At 36.4% G+C, this 19,609-nt stretch overlaps 1 protein-coding gene across 7 annotated transcripts in view; it reads right to left on the bottom strand.

Moving 5' to 3' along the window:
* Positions 1 to 12,476: 12,476 nt before the first annotated feature.
* The window catches only part of Zw (glucose-6-phosphate 1-dehydrogenase Zw), a 36,014-nt gene continuing 28,881 nt past the window's right edge, over positions 12,477 to 19,609 (bottom strand). For all 7 annotated transcript variants that reach the window (XM_067780653.1, XM_067780655.1, XM_067780654.1 and 4 more), the window contains 4 exons: positions 19,062 to 19,177; positions 18,776 to 18,922; positions 18,497 to 18,714; positions 12,477 to 14,308 (listed from right to left, as the gene is read on the bottom strand). In XM_067780653.1, the coding sequence (XP_067636754.1) occupies positions 13,252 to 14,308; positions 18,497 to 18,714; positions 18,776 to 18,922; positions 19,062 to 19,177 (1,538 nt within the window). In that variant the 3' untranslated portion in view covers positions 12,477 to 13,251. The remainder of the gene's footprint in view (positions 14,309 to 18,496; positions 18,715 to 18,775; positions 18,923 to 19,061; positions 19,178 to 19,609) is intronic.

A 19,609-nucleotide genomic window follows, 5' to 3' on the forward strand; every position in this document is an offset into this window, starting at 1 on the left:
CTGTCGTTTCGATGACAGCAAGAAACGTCGATGTGTTAGTGGAGAGCGAAAAAAGCTTTGAATGTGTGGGTGAACTGGTTACCTCCGTCTTGTAGGGATATTGTGTTGAGGTGTTTTCGGGCGCTTGTCAAAAAAGCTCCTGTCAGCTGTAGGCTGTATTGGTAATGGTTATTATTGCATGATAATTTAAAATCTAACAACCTGTTATTACCGGACCTTCGTCCGATGACTATCGAAATTAATATGTTTATATATACATATTGAGCGGGCGAAGCTCTGGAGATCCCAAATTGTTTGTGGAAGCAGGAGGGGGATAAGCTAGAAGGTGCGATGTGATCACATATAAACTCGCTTCCGAGACAATACGGCATGTATGTACCTTAAGTTGCTCGCACAGTATCGTAGCGGGTTTACAACCAGCAAAGAGCTGTACACGTCGGCAACTCTCGCCAAAAGCTTTTGGTACTGTAGCTACTACCGCAACGGCCGCACTATTTAATACCTGAACAAAAGAAATTAGACTATCATTGGGTAGATATGAAAGACGCTAGTCAAGAGCCATAAATCACTCGCCAGCATTCTTGGGGTTAGATATGTCTGTCCTGTTGCAATACCTTTCTCAGAATTGCTTTGGTATGTGGAGTTAGAATATCACTCTTCTCCTCTAAGTTTCTAATTACACTGGTCGACAGCCAACATTTACCAGAGACGCCGTTATGAAATTCGTATGTAAAACCACCCCCTGATTTCCAAAATCGAGTTCATTTTTGATTCTATGGTACCGTTTTTGGGATATTTGCAATTTACCGTTATTCGAAAAAACCAAAAAGATGGCTCCCTTTAATTACGTATATCTCACGCACGGGTCAAGCAAAAACTTGCATCATACATTGTTTTTTGCTCAACCAGATAGTTTTAGAGATATTAGCTTAACATTTCAAATTATTGTTTTTTTTTTATGAAAAAATATGAAAAAAATTACTCTTTGCGAGGGCAGCATTCCAAAACCACAACTTATTTTCCAGATATTTTTTCTTTACGTAAAGCTCTGTTTAATTAGAAAAAAGATAAGCTATCATCGAAGAAAATCGATGCAAAACTACGTAAGTTATAAGCGATCAAATAAAAATACCCAGGTTGCGCAATTTCAACGTGTACCTCAAAACGTATGTATGGTATAAAGAAGAGTGAGATATCTAGCTATGCTCTGTTTCTATTTAGTTAAAAAGCTCAATTTATGAATGAAATTACCCATATTTTTTACTTTTTTTAAATTTATTTATGTTTATACTATATTATATATTATAATCTTTATCTTAATTTGATTTTACTATGTAGTCGAAATAATCATGTGTTCTACTTTGACGCTTATTCAGTTTAGGATCGGTTTCTCTTATGAGAAACCAGCAGTAATCACCCATCATTGCGACGTCCCAGAATCCTTGATATCGATTCTCAATTAATTTCATTTGCTGATGAAACCTTTCGTCATGTTCGTCACTTTCGTCGCCAAGATTTGCCGGAAAAAAGCTCAAATGTGAGTGCAGAAAGTGAATTTTTAAAGACGTATTTACGCCGCCTGGAAAGAAAATATTAGTTAGGTAAACAAGTTATAGAATTTGGGAAAATAATTTTAATAAGCCTTTAATATTTACCCATTTTCGCATAATTATTGATTAAGTCGTTCACTATCTGCTCGTAGTTAGGGCTTTTGTGTCTACCAAGGAAAGAAGTAACGACCTTTTCAAAGGATTCCCACGCTGCTGCCTCAACTGATGAGACTAGTCCTTTGAATTGATTATTGTTGATCAACTTTTTTATTTGTGGTTCAACAAAAATATCTTCCTTTATCTTGGCTTGAGAAATATGTATCTGGAAAAATTGTTTTCAAATAGTCGAATGCTTCGCCTTCTTTGTCCAAAGCCTTAACAAAGTTTTTAATGAGACCGAGCTTAATGTGTAAGGGTGGAAGTATGATTTTCTCTTTCTTGACAAGAGGGGTGTATTTGATGTTATCCACACCAACGGTAAACTCGACTCTTTCCGGCCAATCCTTTCTGACGTAGTGATCCTTGCGAGCTCGGCTATCCCACTTGCAGAGGAAGCAGCAGTGCTTGGTGTAGCCACTTTGTAGACCGCATAGCATTGCAACGACTTTGAGATCAGAACATATTTTCCAATCATGCTCTTCATATTTGATAAATTTGAGTAGTTTTTGCATTTTCTCGTAGGTTTCCTTTGTATTTACTGCATGTGCGATCGGGATAGAAGGCTTTTTGTTACCAATATGCAATAATACAGCCTTCAAACTCAGTTTATTGCTGTCTATGAACAATCGCCATTCTTTTGAATCATATGTTTGACCAAACTCTTTGAATAAACCAGGAATGTCGTTGCAGTAGCATATACTGACTTTCTTGGTATAGTGTTTGGAAAATTGGTTCGTGACGAGTTCTACAATATATCACCTTAACATCGGATGGCACAAATTTAAATTGTTGCATACGAGGAGTGTGGATCTCGGCCTTTTCCTTGGATAGTTCCAAATCTGTTATCCAATCATTAAGTTGTGCTTGTGACAGAACGTTTCTCTCGTTTCCCATGCGAAATTCAGTACAACTTGATTCCCCGCACTCAGATATTACTGTTGACAATGGAACTGGATCCGCAACTGCCGTTACTGGTAATGTCACTGTAGGTACGCTGGCATAGGTTACTCTTCTTGATCTTCCAACGCCAAGTACTTTTGTACTTTCCTGATTCCGACTGAATCAATTCTACCCGACACGATGTACACATAGTGTTCGGTGTCCATGATTTTTCAGCATTTTTAGCCTCAATGCCAAAATACTTGTAGTATAAAGTTTTCATATGATCTTAGAACACTCGTCGTCGCCTTATGATAGTATATTGGCCACACATGAAACAGAACATATGTGGATCGTTATTACACTCAAAATTCTTGCGTCCTTTTACTCATTTTATTTTTTTTAATAAATCACGGTTTTGAAATTTGACTTATGAATTGAACTATCTCCGGCAAGCCTTGCAGATGTTATGAAGTTTCAAGGCGCATTAACTCATATTTATACTCGGAACAAGAATAAAATTGACAAAATCAAATCTTACCTAGACAGAAAGGTTCTTTTTTATACGCGAAAAGAAAATACTACCTGCTTTAGATGTAGGCTTTAAAAAGTTTCTGTCTTATAATTTTGAAAATCTACCTGCATACTTACCCATAAGTGACGGAAATACATGTTTATAACTACATGCCTACATCAGGTTTCGAACCCAACCACTCTTCCTTTCGATGCAACCACTCTACTTACTATAAAACAATTCGAGTATTAAAAGTACTATTTGATTTATTTAAAGAAAAAGTATTTTCATTGTTATGGTGTTATTCGTTTATCCGGATAATATCCCATTTGCACTTTATATAATATATGTATGTATGTATACATACATTGAAGTTGCGCAACCTGGGTATTTTTATTTGATCGCTTGTAACTTACGTAGTTTTGCATCGATTTTCTTCGATGATAGCTTATCTTTTTTCTAATTAAACAGAACTTTACGTAAAGAAAAAATATCTGGAAAAAAAGTTGCGGTTTTGGAATGCTGCCCTCGCAAAGAGTAATTTTTTTTCATAAAAAAAAACAAAAATCTGAAATGATAAGCTAATCAGCCCTATTCTGCATTTCGACTTGGATTGGAATTTTTTCGATTTGGCAATTTTGGTATTCTGTGTTCCAATCTCTTTCGATTCAACTTCGAATCGTTCGATTTTGTGTATTCTGCATTTCGATCGTAGTTTCGTTTTTCTAAGTTGCAAATTAGGTGGCGGAAAAATATTCCCTTTTTATTAATTTAAACAGAATTTTAACAAAAATGTAAGTAAAACTTGTTAAGAAACGTAGAAGGCTTGATGATGATTGGTTTTTATATGTTTCCACGTCAAAAGCAACATGTCGATGTTGAAGTCCTTGGACGTATTTGCCCCGCAAAAGTATCTATCACATACTTGAAAGCATCCTTATTAAGTCGAAAGTTTTTTTTGAACCTAAATAAGAAAATAAGTCATTAAACTTTACCACTTTTAAGTTCAATTTCTCACAATTCGTCACTCATCTCAAATGGACTACACAAATCTCGCAATATTTGCCTTTCCATTCTCGCCTGGCCATTTTCGTATGCGTTGCTTTCCAACTCCACAAATAATGCCGCGGCTATTGATTCCATTATAATAGACAGCTATAATTTGTGTCTGTTCGTTGGGTCCAGTTATATGCCAAAGCAAGCTGCCGGAGTAGAGGAAGGTGAAGCGAAAACGTAAACAATCCTTGCGGAAAGAATAAATAAATCTTCATAAAGTATTTTAGGCCAGTGCAATGAAATTAGCATCCATAAAATTCAGAAAATGTCAACTATATTGGTGCAGGAATCCGTTTTAACAAAACATGGTGGCCACGGCAGGGAATTGGCCAAAAGAATGACAAAAACACACTTACAATTATGAAAGCACTTCAATCCAAACAAGTAAGGAAGGTTAAGTTCCGGTGTAACCGAACATTACATACTCAGTTGAGAGCTATGGTGACAACATAAGGGAAAATAACCATGTAGGAAAACGAACCGAGGGAAACCCTGGAATGTGTTTGTATGACATGTGTATCAAATGAAAGGCATTAAAGAGTATTTTATGAGGGAGTGGGCCATAGTTCTATAGGTGGACGCCATTTAGGGATATCGCCATAAAGGTGGATCAGGGTTGACTCTAGAATGCGTTTGTACGATATGGGTATCAAATGAAAGGTGTTAATGAGTATTTTAAAAGGGAGTAATCCTTAGCTCCATAGGTGGACGCCGTTTCGAGATATCGCCATAAAGGTGGACCAGGGGTGACCCTAGAATTTGTTTGTACAATATGGGTATCAAAAGAAAGGTGTTAATGAGTATTTTAAAAGGGAGTAATCCTTAGTTCCATAGGTGGACGCCGTTTCGAGATATCGCCATAAAGGTGGACCAGGGGTGACCCTAGAATTTGTTTGTACAATATGGGTATCAAAAGAAAGGTGTTAATGAGTATTTTAAAAGGGAGTGATGCTTAGTTCCACAGGTGGACGCCGTTTCGAGATATCGCCATAAAGGTGGACCAGGTGTGACCCTAGAATTTGTTTGTACGATATGGGTATCAAATTAAAGGTATTAATGAGGGTTCTAAAAGGGAGTGGTGGTAGTGGTATAGGTGGTCGCCTTTTCGAGATATCGCCATAAAGGTGGACCAGGGGTGACTCTAGAATGCGTTTGTACGATATGGGTATCAACTGAAAGGTGTTAATGAGTATTTTAAAACAGAGTAATCCTTAGTTCCATAGGTGGACGCGGTTCGAGATATCGCCATAAAGGTGGACCAGGGGTAACTCTAGAATTTGTTTGTACAATATGGGTATCAAAAGAAAGGTGTTAATGAGTATTTTAAAAGGGAGTGGGCCTTAGTTCCATAGGTGGACGCCGTTTCGAGATATCGCCACAAAGGTGGACCAGGGGTGACCCTAGAATTTGTTTGTACAATATGGGTATCAAAAGAAAGGTGTTAATGAGTCTTTTAAAAGGGAGTGATGCTTATTTCCACAGGTGGACGCCGTTTCGAGATATCGCCATATGGGTGGACCAGGTGTGAACCTAGAATGCGCTTGTACAATATGGGTATCAAACGAAAGATGTTAATGAGTATTTTAAAAGGGAGTAATCCTTAGTTCCATAGGTGGACGCCGTTTCGAGATATCGCCATAAAGGTGGACCAGGGTGACCCTAGAATTTGTTTGTACAACATGGGTATCAAAATAAAGGTGTTAATGAGTATTTTAAAAGGGAGTGATGCTTAGTTCCACAGGTGGACGCCGTTTCGATATATCGCCATAAAGGTGGACCAGGTGTGACCCTAGAATTTGTTTGTACGATATGGGTATCAAATTAAAGGTATTAATGAGGGTTCTAAAAGGGAGTGGTGGTAGTGGTATAGGTGGTCGCCTTTTCGAGATATCGCCATAAAGGTGGACCAGGGGTGACTCTAGAATGCGTTTGTGCGATATGGGTATCAAATAAAAGGTGTTAATGATTATTTTAAAAGGGAGTAATCCTTAGTTCCATAGGTGGACGCCGTTTCGAGATATCGCCATAAAGGTGGACCAGGGGTGACCCTAGAATTTGTTTGTACAATATGGGTATCAAAAGAAAGGTGTTAATGAGTATTTTAAAAGGGAGTGATGCTTAGTTCCACAGGTGGACGCCGTTCCGAGATATCGCCATAAAAGTGGACCAGGTGTGACCCTAGAATTTGTTTGTACGATATGGGTATCAAATTAAAGGTATTAATGAGGGTTTTAAAAGGGAGTGGTGATAGTTGTATAGGTGGTCGCCTTTTCGAGATATCGCCATAAAGGTGGACCAGGGGTGACTCTAGAATGCGTTTGTACGATATGGGTATCAAATGAAAGGTGTTAATGAGTATTTTAAAAGGGAGTAATCCTTAGTTCCATAGGTGGACGCAGTTCCGAGATATCGCCATAAATGTGGACCAGCGGTGCCCCTATAATTTGTTTGTACAATATGGGTATCAAAAGAAAGGTGTTAATAAGTATTTTAAAAGGGAGTAATCCTTAGTTCCATAGGTGGACGCCGTTTCGAGATATCGCCACAAAGGTGGACCAGGGGTGACCCTAGAATTTGTTTGTACAATATGGGCATCAAACGAATGGTGTTAATGAGTATTTTAAAAGGGAGTGGGCCTTAGTTCTATAGGTGGACGCCGTTTCGAAATATCGCCATAAAGGTGGACCAGGGGTGACTCTAGAATGTGTTTGTACGATATGGGTATCAAATTAAAGGTATTAATGAGGGTTTTAAAAGGGAGTGGTGGTTGTTGTATAGGTGGTCGCCGTTTCGAGATATCGCAATAAAGGTGGACCAGGGGTGACCCTAGAATTAGTTTTTTGAACAATATGGGTATCAAAAGAAAGGTGTTAATGAGTATTTTAAAAGGGAGTAATCCTTAGTTCCATAGGTGGACGCCGTTTCGAGATATCGCCATAAAGGTGGACCAGGGGTGACCCTAGAATTTGTTTGTACAATATGGGCATCAAACGAAAGGTGTTAATGAGTATTTTAAAAGGGAGTGGGCCTTAGTTCTATAGGTGGACGCCGTTTCGAAATATCGCCATAAAGGTGGACCAGGGGTGACTCTATAATGTGTTTGTACGATATGGGTATCAAATTAAAGGTATTAATGAGAGTTTTAAAAGGGAGGGGTGGTAGTTGTATATGTGAAGGCGTTTTCCAGATATCGACCAAAATGTGGACCAGGGTGACCCAGAACATCATCTGTTGGATACCGCTAATTTATTTATATATATAATACCTGCCAAGATTTTAAGGGTTTTTATTTCGCCCTGCAGAAGTTTTTCATTTTCTTCTACTTAATATGGTAGGTGTCACAACCATTTTATAAAGTTTTTTCTAAAGTTATATTTCGCATCAATAAACCACCACCGGCCACCGTGGTGTGATGGTAGCGTGCTCCGCCTATCACACCGTATGCCCTGGGTTCAACTCCCGGGCAAAGCAACATCAAAATTTTAGAAATAAGATTTTTCAATTAGAAGAAAATTTTTCTAAGCGGGGTCGCCCCTCGGCAGTGTCTGGCAAGCGCTCCGATTGTATTTCTGCCATGAAAAGCTCTCAGTGAAAACTCATCTGCCTTGCAGATGCCGTTCGGAGTCGGCATAAAACATGTAGGTCCCGTCCGGCCAATTTGTAGGGAAAAATCAAGAGGAGCACGACGCAAATTGAAGAGAAGCTCGGCCTTAGATCTCTTCGGAGGTTATCGCGCCTTACATTTATTTTTTTTTTTTTTAAACCAATCCAATTACCTCACCATGTTTCATCCCTTTTTTCGTATTTGGTATAAAATTATGGCATTTTTTTAATTTTTCGTATTTTTCGATATCGAAAAAGTGGGCGTGGTCATTGTCGGATTTCGTTCATTTTTCATACCAAGATAAAGTGAGTTCAAGTAAGTACGTGAACTAAGTTCATTAAAGATATGTCGATTTTTGCTCAAGTTATCATGTTAACGGCCATGCGGAAGGAAAGACGAACGACTTTGTATAAAAACTGGGCGTGGCATCAACCGATTTCGGCCGCTTTCACAGAAAACAGTTAACATCATAAAATCTATGCTCCTACCATTGGTTAATTTTTGTTCGACTTATGGCGTTAAAAGTATCCTAGACAAATTAAATGAAAAAGGGCGGAGCCACGCCCATTTTGAAATTTTCTTTAATTTTTGTATTTTGTTGCACCATATCATTACTGGAGTTGAATGTTGACATAATTTACTTATATACAGTAAAGATGTTAAATTTTTTGTTAAAATTTTACTTTAAAAAAATTTTTTTTTTAAAGTGGGCGTGGTCCTTCTCCGATTTTGCTAATTTTTATTAGGCGTACATATAGTAATAGGAGTAACGTCCCTGCCAAATTTCATCATGATATCTTCAACGACTGACAAATAACAGCTTGCAAAAGTTTTAAATTACCTTCTTTTAAAAGTGGGCGGTGCCACGCCCATTGTCCAAAATTTTACTAATTTTCTATTCTGCGTCATAAATTCAACTCATCTACCAAGTTTCGTCGCTTTATCTGTCTTTGGTAATGAATTATCGCACTTTTTCGGTTTTTCGAAATTTTCGATATCGAAAAAGTGGGCGTGGTTATAGTCCGATATTGTTCATTTTAAATAGCGATCTGAGATGAGTGCTCAGAAACCTACATACCAAATTTCATCAAGATACCTCAAAATTTACTCAAGTTATCGTGTTAACGGACGGACGGACGGACATGGCTCAATCAAATTTTTTTTTGATCCTGATTATTTTGATATATGGAAGTCTATATCTATCTCGATTCCTTTATATATGTACAACCAACCGTTATCCAATCAAGCTTAATATACTCTGTGAGCTCTGCTCAACTGAGTATAAAAATATAACACTGCGGCAATATATTCTATTGCTTTTTTTTTGTACAAAATGGCGTGGATAATAAAATATAAACGTTTTTCAGTGTTTTTTACAAATTTTCTTTAATTTATTTTGTTCCAATGTTCACACATTCCGTACAAACGGCTTATTTCGAAAAATCATTCGCTCTTCCTCTTCTCGTTACGATTCCGTCGTGATGCAGAATACCTAACTTCGATTAAAGCGGAGCGTAGAACGGGAACGTAATCGAAATGCATAATAGGGGTGAATATCTCGAAAACTATCTGGTTGAGCAAAAAACAATGTATGATGCATTTATAGAAAATTGTATCGTCTTTCCGATTCTGTAAACTTGACCCGTTCGTAAGATATACGTAATTAAAGGGAGCCATCTTTTTGGTTTTTTCGAATAACGGTAAATTGCAAATATCTCAAAAACGGTACCATAGAATCAAAAATGAACTCAATTTTAGGAATCAGAGGGTGATTTTACATACGAATTTCATAACGGCGTTTCTGGTAAAAAGAAAAAGTTCAAATTCGTGGTCCAGTGTTATCTTATGCTTAGAATAACTTTCTTCCTATGATATTCCACTCTATGCCTGATAGATGGAACAATAAAATGAACTTATCGCTCATCTAACTCAAAATAGAGCCTGCCTCTCGTATTGAGTTTTTTTTTTTTTTTTGTCAGATGAGCTACATATATGGTTATATTACTGCTTCAAAAGTTATGCTAAATATATTGAGCGAATCTCAAGTTGAGGATTCCAATTATACTCCTTCGAAATCTCCACTACCCACTTGAAAGATTCTGTATTTCCTCTACCAGCAGCAGTTGATTTTCTGGAGATCAAGAGTTTAAATCCGGCTTGGTGAATTTCACGCTCTTAACTGTAATCTTTTTGAGAAAAAATGCAGATTGTAGCTTTTCATGTCATGTTAGCACTATTATGTTCCAAAAGTGCTGTTGGAAATTATATTTTTTTATGACTATATTTGAATATACATATCGTTAGCTTAATGTGAAAATGTGCTAAGTAAATTTTCTTAAAAAATTGTATTTTAATGCAGTTTTAAACATGAATTCAAAATACATCGATCACCAAAAAAAAAATTTTTATTTTCCATTTTTACGTGCTGTGGATGATGTGTAAATGTGCTAAGTCGTCAGCTATTAAAAAGAATGTGCTAAGTCAACCTGTCAATTATATCAATCTGAATTACTAGTCATTTCTTTGTGCGCGCATTATATTTATTTATATAATTCAGTCAGTCTAAAAGTACATGCTTTGTTGTTGTTGTCGTAGTAACGATGAAGACACTCCCCGAAGGCTTTGGGGACAAAGCACTTTAAGGTACTAGCCCGACCATCTCGGGAACGATTTATATGACCACATTAATTCTTCTAGGCCATCCCGCCCTCCACACCCCCTAGTTCCATGAGGAACTTCGGGTCGCCTGAGCCTCGGCTCTCAATGAAACAGGATTCGCCACGGATAGGTGAGGTTGACAATTGGGTTGGAGAAGCTATATATTGCGCTGGCAACCCCTTCAGATTGAGACATGCCTTTGGTGTTTGATAAATGCTTTGCGCTGACCATAATCTACTTCAATTCTTATATGTCGATAACTATATGCTTTATTACAGACTAATTAAAAATAGCAAACAATTCAAGCTTAAACTTATATAAGCTGTTATTAAAATTAATAACACTACTGAATCGATTTGCTAGATGTATAGTCCTAGTTATAGGTTCATTCATAGAAAAATCGCTTTATGACTTATTTCGATAAATCATCTATTATGCCGAAGATCACGCAGTGGAATATATGGAATGAACAAATTAGATAAATCAGAGCAATTCGCGCTAAAGTTTATTTCATTATAGGAAAGCATGAGTGAGATGTCTTCTGTCATGCAAAGCCAGAAGACCAAGCACTTTGTGCCTGCTGGTATATGATGGGAGGCCGTCTGGCCAGTGAAGCATACGTAAAGCAATTTTTGTAAAAAACAAATTTAGACCTTTCTCAATTTTAGAGGAGTTAGATTCATAGAAAGGATTCCATATTATTGAGCAATATTCAAGACGACTTCTGACCAAGGATATATAAAGTGCCTTCAACGTCATAGGGTCCTTAAAGTCACTGGTGTTACGTCTACTGAACCCAACCATTGCAACAAATTTTGAAAAAACGAAGTCAATGTGACTGGAAAAGGAGAGCTTGGAGTCAAAAATTACACCCAAGTCTTAACTCTCTTCACAACGATTAAGAGATTTAGAATTTAGTTTTTATATAAAGTATGTGGCAGTTCTTTTTGGAATAAGACACAACACAGCATTTGTTTGAATTTAAAAATAAATTATTGTCTGCGCACCATCCGGCAAGAGTCCAGATCAGAACCGTTAGAAATAGTTTGACAAATAAATAGTATTTTTGTGAAATATATAGTTTTATTGTTATATTTCAATCATTAAAGGCGAGGAGTGATGGGGAAACATATTGAGTAAAAAACGCTAAGTCAGGAGAACAAAAATTGGTTTTGAGTGCGGAAATTGTGCTAAGTTATAAAATAGCTGCTGGGTTAGCATACACGATTTTTATTTATCTTTTTCAAAGCTTCTACACTCAAAAGTATTGCAACTAAGGTATCCTCATTCCAAAATTTATTTATTCCAAAAGTTATTAATTTTTTTTCGTCTCCTGTAAAATTCGTAAAAGTTGACTTAGCACATTTTCACATTAAGCTAACGATATGTACATACATTGGAGAAAGAAATAAGTTTAGACGAAAAAATTGTAATTTCCTTTACATAAAATTTGAAAGGAAAGTTTGTTCAAACTTGATTTTTCATAGCGAAAGAACTGGGCTGTCTAACAGCTTCATTGCAACAAAATTACCTCCGAAAAGTAATTTTACTTGGAAGGATAAACGGCAGGCCGTCCAACAAGGCGCGCCAGTCGTTTCTTGTTTTAGTTAACTAGCGCCAATTGGTTTCCACCAGATCCCTCCAGCGGAGTGGGGGCCGCCCTCTTCCTATGCTTTCATATAGGGAGGTTGCCATGAAAATCATTTGCTAGCCGGATCATGATCTTTAATTCGCATAACATGGCCTAGCCAGCATAGCCGCTGAGTTTTAATTTGCTGGACTATGTTGATGTTTGCGTAGAGCTCGTACAGCTATTCATTAAATATTCTTGGTACTCCCCGTCGCCAATGCGTAGATGTCCGTGAAAGAACTTTTATCTCGAACACTCCCACAGCCGCCTCATCCTATGTTGTCATGTTCCATGCTTCTGTACCATATAGCAGGACGGGTATGTTAAGTGACTTGTAGAGCATGAATTTCGTTTGACGAGAGAGATCTTTACTTTTCAATTGCCTACCTAGTCCAAAGTAGCATTTATTGGCAATAAAGGTTTCAGTTTTAGTTTATGCAATAAAATTTACTTTGTACTTCATTACAAAATTATTATTAAATATATTTAGTAGAAAAGATCTTATTTACACATCCATATATCTAACTTTAATTCTATGTATCAAGAAAATATGTACATATGTACATCTACTTGCTGCATGAAGGGCTCTAGTACAAAGGTGAGCGTTTTCATAGCCACATTACATTCCATCAAACCATTAATTTTAGCAATTATATACTAATAAAAATAAATAAATGTAAGGCGCGATAACCTCCGAAGAGATCTAAGGCCGAGCTTCTCTTCCAATTTGCGTCGTGCTCCTCTTGATTTTCCCTACAAATTGGCCGGACGGGACCTACATGTTTTATTCCGACTCCGAACGGCATCTGCAAGGCAGATGAGTTTTCACTGAGAGCTTTTCATGGCAGAAATCCACCCGGAGCGCTTGCCAAACACTGCCGAGGGGCGACTCCGCTTAGAAAAATTTTCTTCTAATTGAAAAATCTTATTTCTAAAATTTTGATGTTGCTTTGCCCGGGGTTTGAACCCAGGGCATACGGTGTGGTAGGCGGAGCACGCTACCATCACACCACGGTGGTCGCCATTATACTAATAGAGCCTAGATATGTGTGTACAAAGTATAAGTGTATGTATACAACGAGTTTGTTTTAGTTGTTTAAACAATTAAATAAATAATATGTCTTTTCGATGAGTTTGTTTTATTGTTGTCAACGACTTTTGGTTTTGATTGCATCTTCGTGTTTGTTCATATGTACATATGTTATTTTTTTCCATGCCACTTATAAGAGCCATAATATTTGAAATTATTCTCTTTTGTCATTTTATCAGCTTCTTTAGGTCCACGCGATCCATACACATATGGTATAGGTTGCACTCCTTGTTTTTCAATTTCATGTAGGACGGGTGTAAAGATACGCCACGCCTCACGCAGCTCATCGGAACGCACAAAATGCATTTGCGAACCGCAGAATACATCCAAAATCAGTCGTTCATATGCATCGGGTAGATACGAGTCTTTATAACGATGCTCATACGTCAAATCCAATTCAGTCTCTTCTATATCGAATGATATACCCGGTCTTTTCGACATCATTTTAAAATATACCGCTTCGCCGGGTTGTACACGTATCACCAGTTCATTACGTTTATTCTTACCCTGAAAGATATCACCAGGCACATCACGATATTGTACACGCACTTCCGCCTTACGTTCATTTAATGCTTTACCACAACGCAACATAAAGGGTACATCTTCCCAACGTTCATTGTTAATACGCAACACACCCAACGCATATGTAGGTGTATTGGAATTCTCTTTAACTGTCGGATCATCTAAATATCCCACACGTTCATCACCTTCTCCATTTGGATTGCCAACATATTGCCCCAAAACCATATCGTCTAAGGTTAACGCTGGAATGCTTTTCAATACTTTAACTTTTTCATCGCGTATATCGTCGGGATGACAGGAATTTGGTTTCTCCATAGCGACCAGCGAGAGTATTTGTAATAAATGGTTTTGCATGACGTCACGTATAATGCCAAATTCATCGAAATAACCACCACGCCCTTGTGTGCCAAATGGTTCTTTGAATGTAATTAGTACGGAAGCTATATTTTCGCGATTCCATGTTGAATTAAGAAAACGATTAGCGAAACGTATGGTCATAAGGTTTTGTACCATCTCCTTGCCCAAATAGTGATCGATGCGATAGATTTGTTCCTCGTGAAAGAGCGAGGCGAGATGATCGCATAACTTTTTTGAAGATACATCATCACGCCCGAAGGGCTTTTCGATGATTACACGGTTCCAGCCGCTGGAAAAGGTAGGGGGAAAATAAAGTTATTAGCAAAAAATGAAAATATTCCATAGCTTTATAAAATAAAATGCTCAATGGCAAAGTTCGATCATAAATGAATTAGTCGAAATACCTACGTACCAGAGCTGTAACAAGATTGAATCAATTAAGTGTGCATACTCTCAGCATTCTTTTAAAAATTGTGATTTTTTGGTTGCATATTATAAATCTCCATTCCTGAATGGCTTAAAATACTTTCAACTCAAAGCCAAAGTGTGTGTGTTATTGAATGGTAAAATATAATTCAATATAGAGTGTGAATGTAGGAACCATTCCCAATCTTTATTGAATATAAAGTTGAAATGAATGCACACTTTTTTTCCATTCAGTACTAAATACTTTTTCCCCAAGGTTATTTTTTTGTATACTTTCATTGCCCTCAGATATGTTAAATCAATTTAGGAGTTGGGTGCAAAAAAGGCGTAAAACTGGTCAATAGAAATAATAGCCCCTCTAATTATTCAAGTAGTTTATTATAAAACTAGAAAGTCTTAAATCATCTTCGTGGTGTCCAAACATAAGACATACAAGAAATAGTACTTCATAGCAGATTTTGTATACATCGTAATTGGATTGATTTTTCTTTCATTAATCGTGTAAGATCAAAAAATTTGAGGCTCTTGTGAGTTGGCTGGTTTCCTTTTTAGGTATATCTCGCGGATAACTCGCTTATATAAAAGCATAGGGCTCTTGATTATGTCGAATTTTGCTGAAACTTCGCCAATACAATCTATTGCTTTCTTGTTATGTGTCAAAATGTTACTATATGTCCTATTTATTTTGCTATTGTTGTAAAATGGATTATGTAAATGAACATATTGTGCATTGAACAAATAGAGTAAATTGTGGTCATTTTTTTCGATCATATAACAAAAACAGATACTTGAGTTTAAGTAATTTAAATTTAAATACATCAAAGTACATTGGTCTATCGGCGATTTCGTTGGAGCTTCCTAATTCCGAGAATTTCGATAAAATTATGCCTATTCCGTGGCATCGTCCTACAGCGATTCAGGCTTTTCCTATTCACCTCCGTCACCTTCCCCGCTTTCTTTCATCTGTGCCACAAAAATTGGAGAAGCTCTTCAGAGGTTATTAATTTCCTTCCCCTGTAGTCTATCGGACTACAGTTCTTTTAAAGCTGATGTTTTGACGTGTTTGACGGAATATAAATATAGGACCCGAGTGATTCAGAAGGACCATTAGTCTATCTGCCTATTTGCACTGCATTGGTAAAAGATTGAAATTGTTGAATTCTATCTTACTTGAGTATATTTGTATTCAAAGTAAATTTTCTTTGCCATCAAAAACGCTACAACTACCTTTAGAGCCTCGGTTAATTGACTGTAATTACAAACTATTGTGTTTAGAAGAATATTTTTCTTAGGAAATAGAGAAAAATAGTATATTGCTATTACAATTTGCAAACCCACAAACCAGTATAGATACAGTATTTGACCATATACCGCTAAGAAGAATATATGAAGGAACTTAAGAGCTTTTTTATTGAATTGCCTTTTCTTCAATTGTTTAATCACCAATTGAGGACGTTCAAATGTAGGTTAGTACTTTTTCATGCAAGTACCTTTTATATGGCACATTGGCAACACTTATTTGAAACGATGACAATTTTTAAAACAGGGATGTTAAAATGTCAGTTGTCATTTGCTTTTTTATTATTAAATTTTTGGAAAATTCCAATAAAAATACTTTTCCAGTTAACTTCTTTGTGCTTTATTATCATTTAAATAACGAATAAACTGGTCATCACGGACAATAATTAAATTTTTGTGTTGATATTTTGAAGTGGCTTTATTTAAATGCAACCATGTGATATTTGAGAGGGTTTTGTGCATGTATGACATTCTTCATAATTGATTGGTAATAATAATAATTGTGCACACTCAGCAAGCAATAGAATGCTTATTCTGTGTTGAAAAATGTTTCTGTTTCATTCAATTACTTCATTCTTCGAATGAGTTCAAGAGTGCAATCTTTTCTTCCACTACTGATTGAAGAATGGGTTAACTTTTAAGCCACATTCCTTAACAAGGAATGAATGAATGAGGAGCAAGCATTCTTAAATCAATGATTTAAAATTTCAAATGATTGCACAGTTTTACAGCTCTGCTATGTACCTTCTAACATCAAATAAACGATATTTTGCAGTCACACGACTTTGGTAAAACCTAGATCAAAAATATCACATAAAAATTTTGGTCGAGATTGTAGACGCTTAGGTATGTCTCATAAGGGTCAAAAATTCGATTCCTTTTTGGGGACTCAGAATATTAAGATAGATTTTTTTGATTTTTAAACGTTTTTATTTAGCTTGATTTGACAGGCCGACCGGCCGGCCGCACGGCCGTTGTGAACGAATTTTGTAATTAAAATTTAAGTAACTTCCCGTTAAGCTACAAGCTTGAAACTTGGAATATAGTTCAGAACCCGATGACAATGCAATAATAAGAAAAAAACTCCGATAGGTGGCGCATGGATCGAAATATTTCAAAAAATCGTATTTGTCGTCCGATTTGGTTCATTTTTGGAACACATAATACATACATGAATAGAAAGCCACCTATCCGATTTGGCTCATATTTGGGACAAATATCACATACAGTCCGGTAGAAGTGACATTAAAATATTTTGGAGTTCGAGGAGGGACAAGCATACGTGCCGCAGAGTCGAGTAAAGTCTTTGGGAGGATTATGTATTGAGGACTCATATTGTAACAAATTGTCAGGAAAGAGTCCTTGTAATAATGATTCACTAAATGAACTAAATATAATGAGAAATAATAGGAAATTAAATTAAAATTGAAAATAAAATAATTTAAAAAAAAATGTTAAGTTGAACGGTTTTATTGAAAACAACACTTACATGAAGTAATAATAATACTAAAAGCTAGGAAATAATTAGGTAGATCCGAGGTACTAGTCATCACACTCCTCATCAACCTAGGGCGTTGGTCGGACAATTAAATAAAAGCGTTGGACGCGTAAAATTTCTATTGATAGTCATATATAAGACCAACTGACCTTAATCAGGTTATGCTACGCCTCACATTTTTAGAAATTTCACGTGCCAATCGCTTTTATTTGTCTGATCAACGCCCTAGATTGATGAGGAGTGTGATGACTAGTACCTAGGATCTACCTAATTATTTTCTAGCTTTTAGTATTATTATTACTTCATGTAAGTATTGTTTTCAATAAAACCGTTTAACTTAAATATATATTTTTTAAATTATTTTATTAATACCCAAAACCGATTATACTATAGTTGGCGACATCACATATAAATTTTGGTCCTGATTGGAAATTGGTAGGGTGTGTTGAACAGGGATCCAAGGTTAGATATCGTATGAAGCCTATGTATATTAAAATTTGAACTTTAGCCACTTTGCGACACGCCTTAACAGTTTCCGGGACCAAAACTTTTAAGGGAGTTCAGAGTTTTGTGCATTTGATGTTGGAAATGTTGCTATAGCAAATATAAGCTACGGACTGTGAACAACTTTTTTCATTTCCAATTTTTTCTCTTCACATTTTGTTTTGTATTGACAGTTGATGATTTCCTCTTTAATGTTGGAAAAGTTAACTACGGTTCTGATGTTTCGTACTTGCAATGATGTGACAAATACATAGCCATGTATTTTGGTATGCAGTGTATTGTAAAAATATTTTACACAAGTTTCCAATTCAATGATGCTAAACCATTTGCATAGATTTATAGATTTTAGGCATTAGAAATTCAAAAAATCAATTTTAATTTGTCAAGTCTTCGTAGAGAAATCTTACTTTGGAATCCTTGAACCGTCTCCGACCGGGCCCAAATTTATATATTACATTTTTGACCAAGGGGAAAAAATCGTTTATTTGATTTATAAGGACCATCCTAGTAAATAGTGGTCTAAAAACTTAAACCAACAAAAATACCACAAAGGAATTTATTTAAAGCGTAAATTTCGGGTAAATCAACCAACAGAAATCTCTTGTTTGTAAAATTTTAGAAAAACTTTGTATTTTTCTCATAAGTATAAGCTGCAATGGAGGGCTTTGAATTTTTTCTTTTTCTTTTGGAAAATGGAACATAATTCTTTAAGATCATTGTTGGAAGACTTGAAATTCATCTAATGCTCACCTTTCCGACAGACAAAGTTGTTTGATATTCACAGTTACTTGTTCGAAGATCGATGGCGGCAATGCCAAATAGAAAATGCGATTACAATTACTACCACATTCCATTTTTGCTAATTGTTCTTTTAAGGTTAGAAAATCGGCGTGCTGATCATAGTTACCCGCTACATAAACATGGTGCGACCAAAATTCTTCATACAGTTGCTGTTCGCTTGGTTTTACCTTGTAACAGGAAAAGAGAAAATAGTGTTATTTGATTTTGAATCACTTTTTTCTTTCTTACGTTCATGTATTGATGACACTTCTCGCGCAGTTCGGCCACGGTCATTTTTGAACGCGCATAACCACAGAACTTTGTAGATTTCGGCAATAGATTGTCGCGGTATAGCCACCATAAAGTTGGATAGATCTTCTTTTTAGCCAAATCACCCTGTTTGGATAAAAATTTTGAATTGTTTAAATATGTTTAGTTTTGCAGATTCATGGTCATTTTCTCCTCTCCTGTTAACACTGAATAGTAGTTTTTTTTACAGATAACCGAATGATTTTGGCCTAAATCTTCCACTTACCGACGCGCCAAATACGGTAAACGTGTGCGGCATATGCGAATAGAAGTGTGCGCCCTCGCACGCCATTGACGAATCCTCGAGCGATTTGATGATATACGAGAGTGCGGTTTCTTCCTCTGAAATGGATAAGAGAATTTAAGAAATGCTTAGTACGCTTTTTAAGGAAATTCAAAGAGATTTGGTAAGCTTAGAAAAATTCAAAAAGTTTGGTGTAGAGGTTAGGTTAGGCGCAAACTCAGGCTGATCTACATATAAATATAACGCTTTTTAAGAGAAGGCTAAATCAGTTAAAAATGCGACGAATATAATGCTGGTTCAATATTTATTCGGCCGGCTAAGCTGCAATTAAAGCTCTATTCTGAGCAGTTGTGTTGTTAAATTAAGAATGTCAGAATAAAATTGTCTTTTGACTCAAAATGAAATTACAGGTAACCGTAACACTCTTTGGACCCATGTTACAATAGCCGTGTTTTTTTTCACACGCGTATACGTTTACGTTTGCGCGTGAAAAAAATGCCTATCTTCGCTTAGATAATGCTTAGGAGACC

Source organism: Eurosta solidaginis, chromosome 4, assembly GCF_040869045.1.
Source record: "Eurosta solidaginis isolate ZX-2024a chromosome 4, ASM4086904v1, whole genome shotgun sequence".
Lineage (NCBI taxonomy): Eukaryota > Metazoa > Arthropoda > Insecta > Diptera > Tephritidae > Eurosta > Eurosta solidaginis.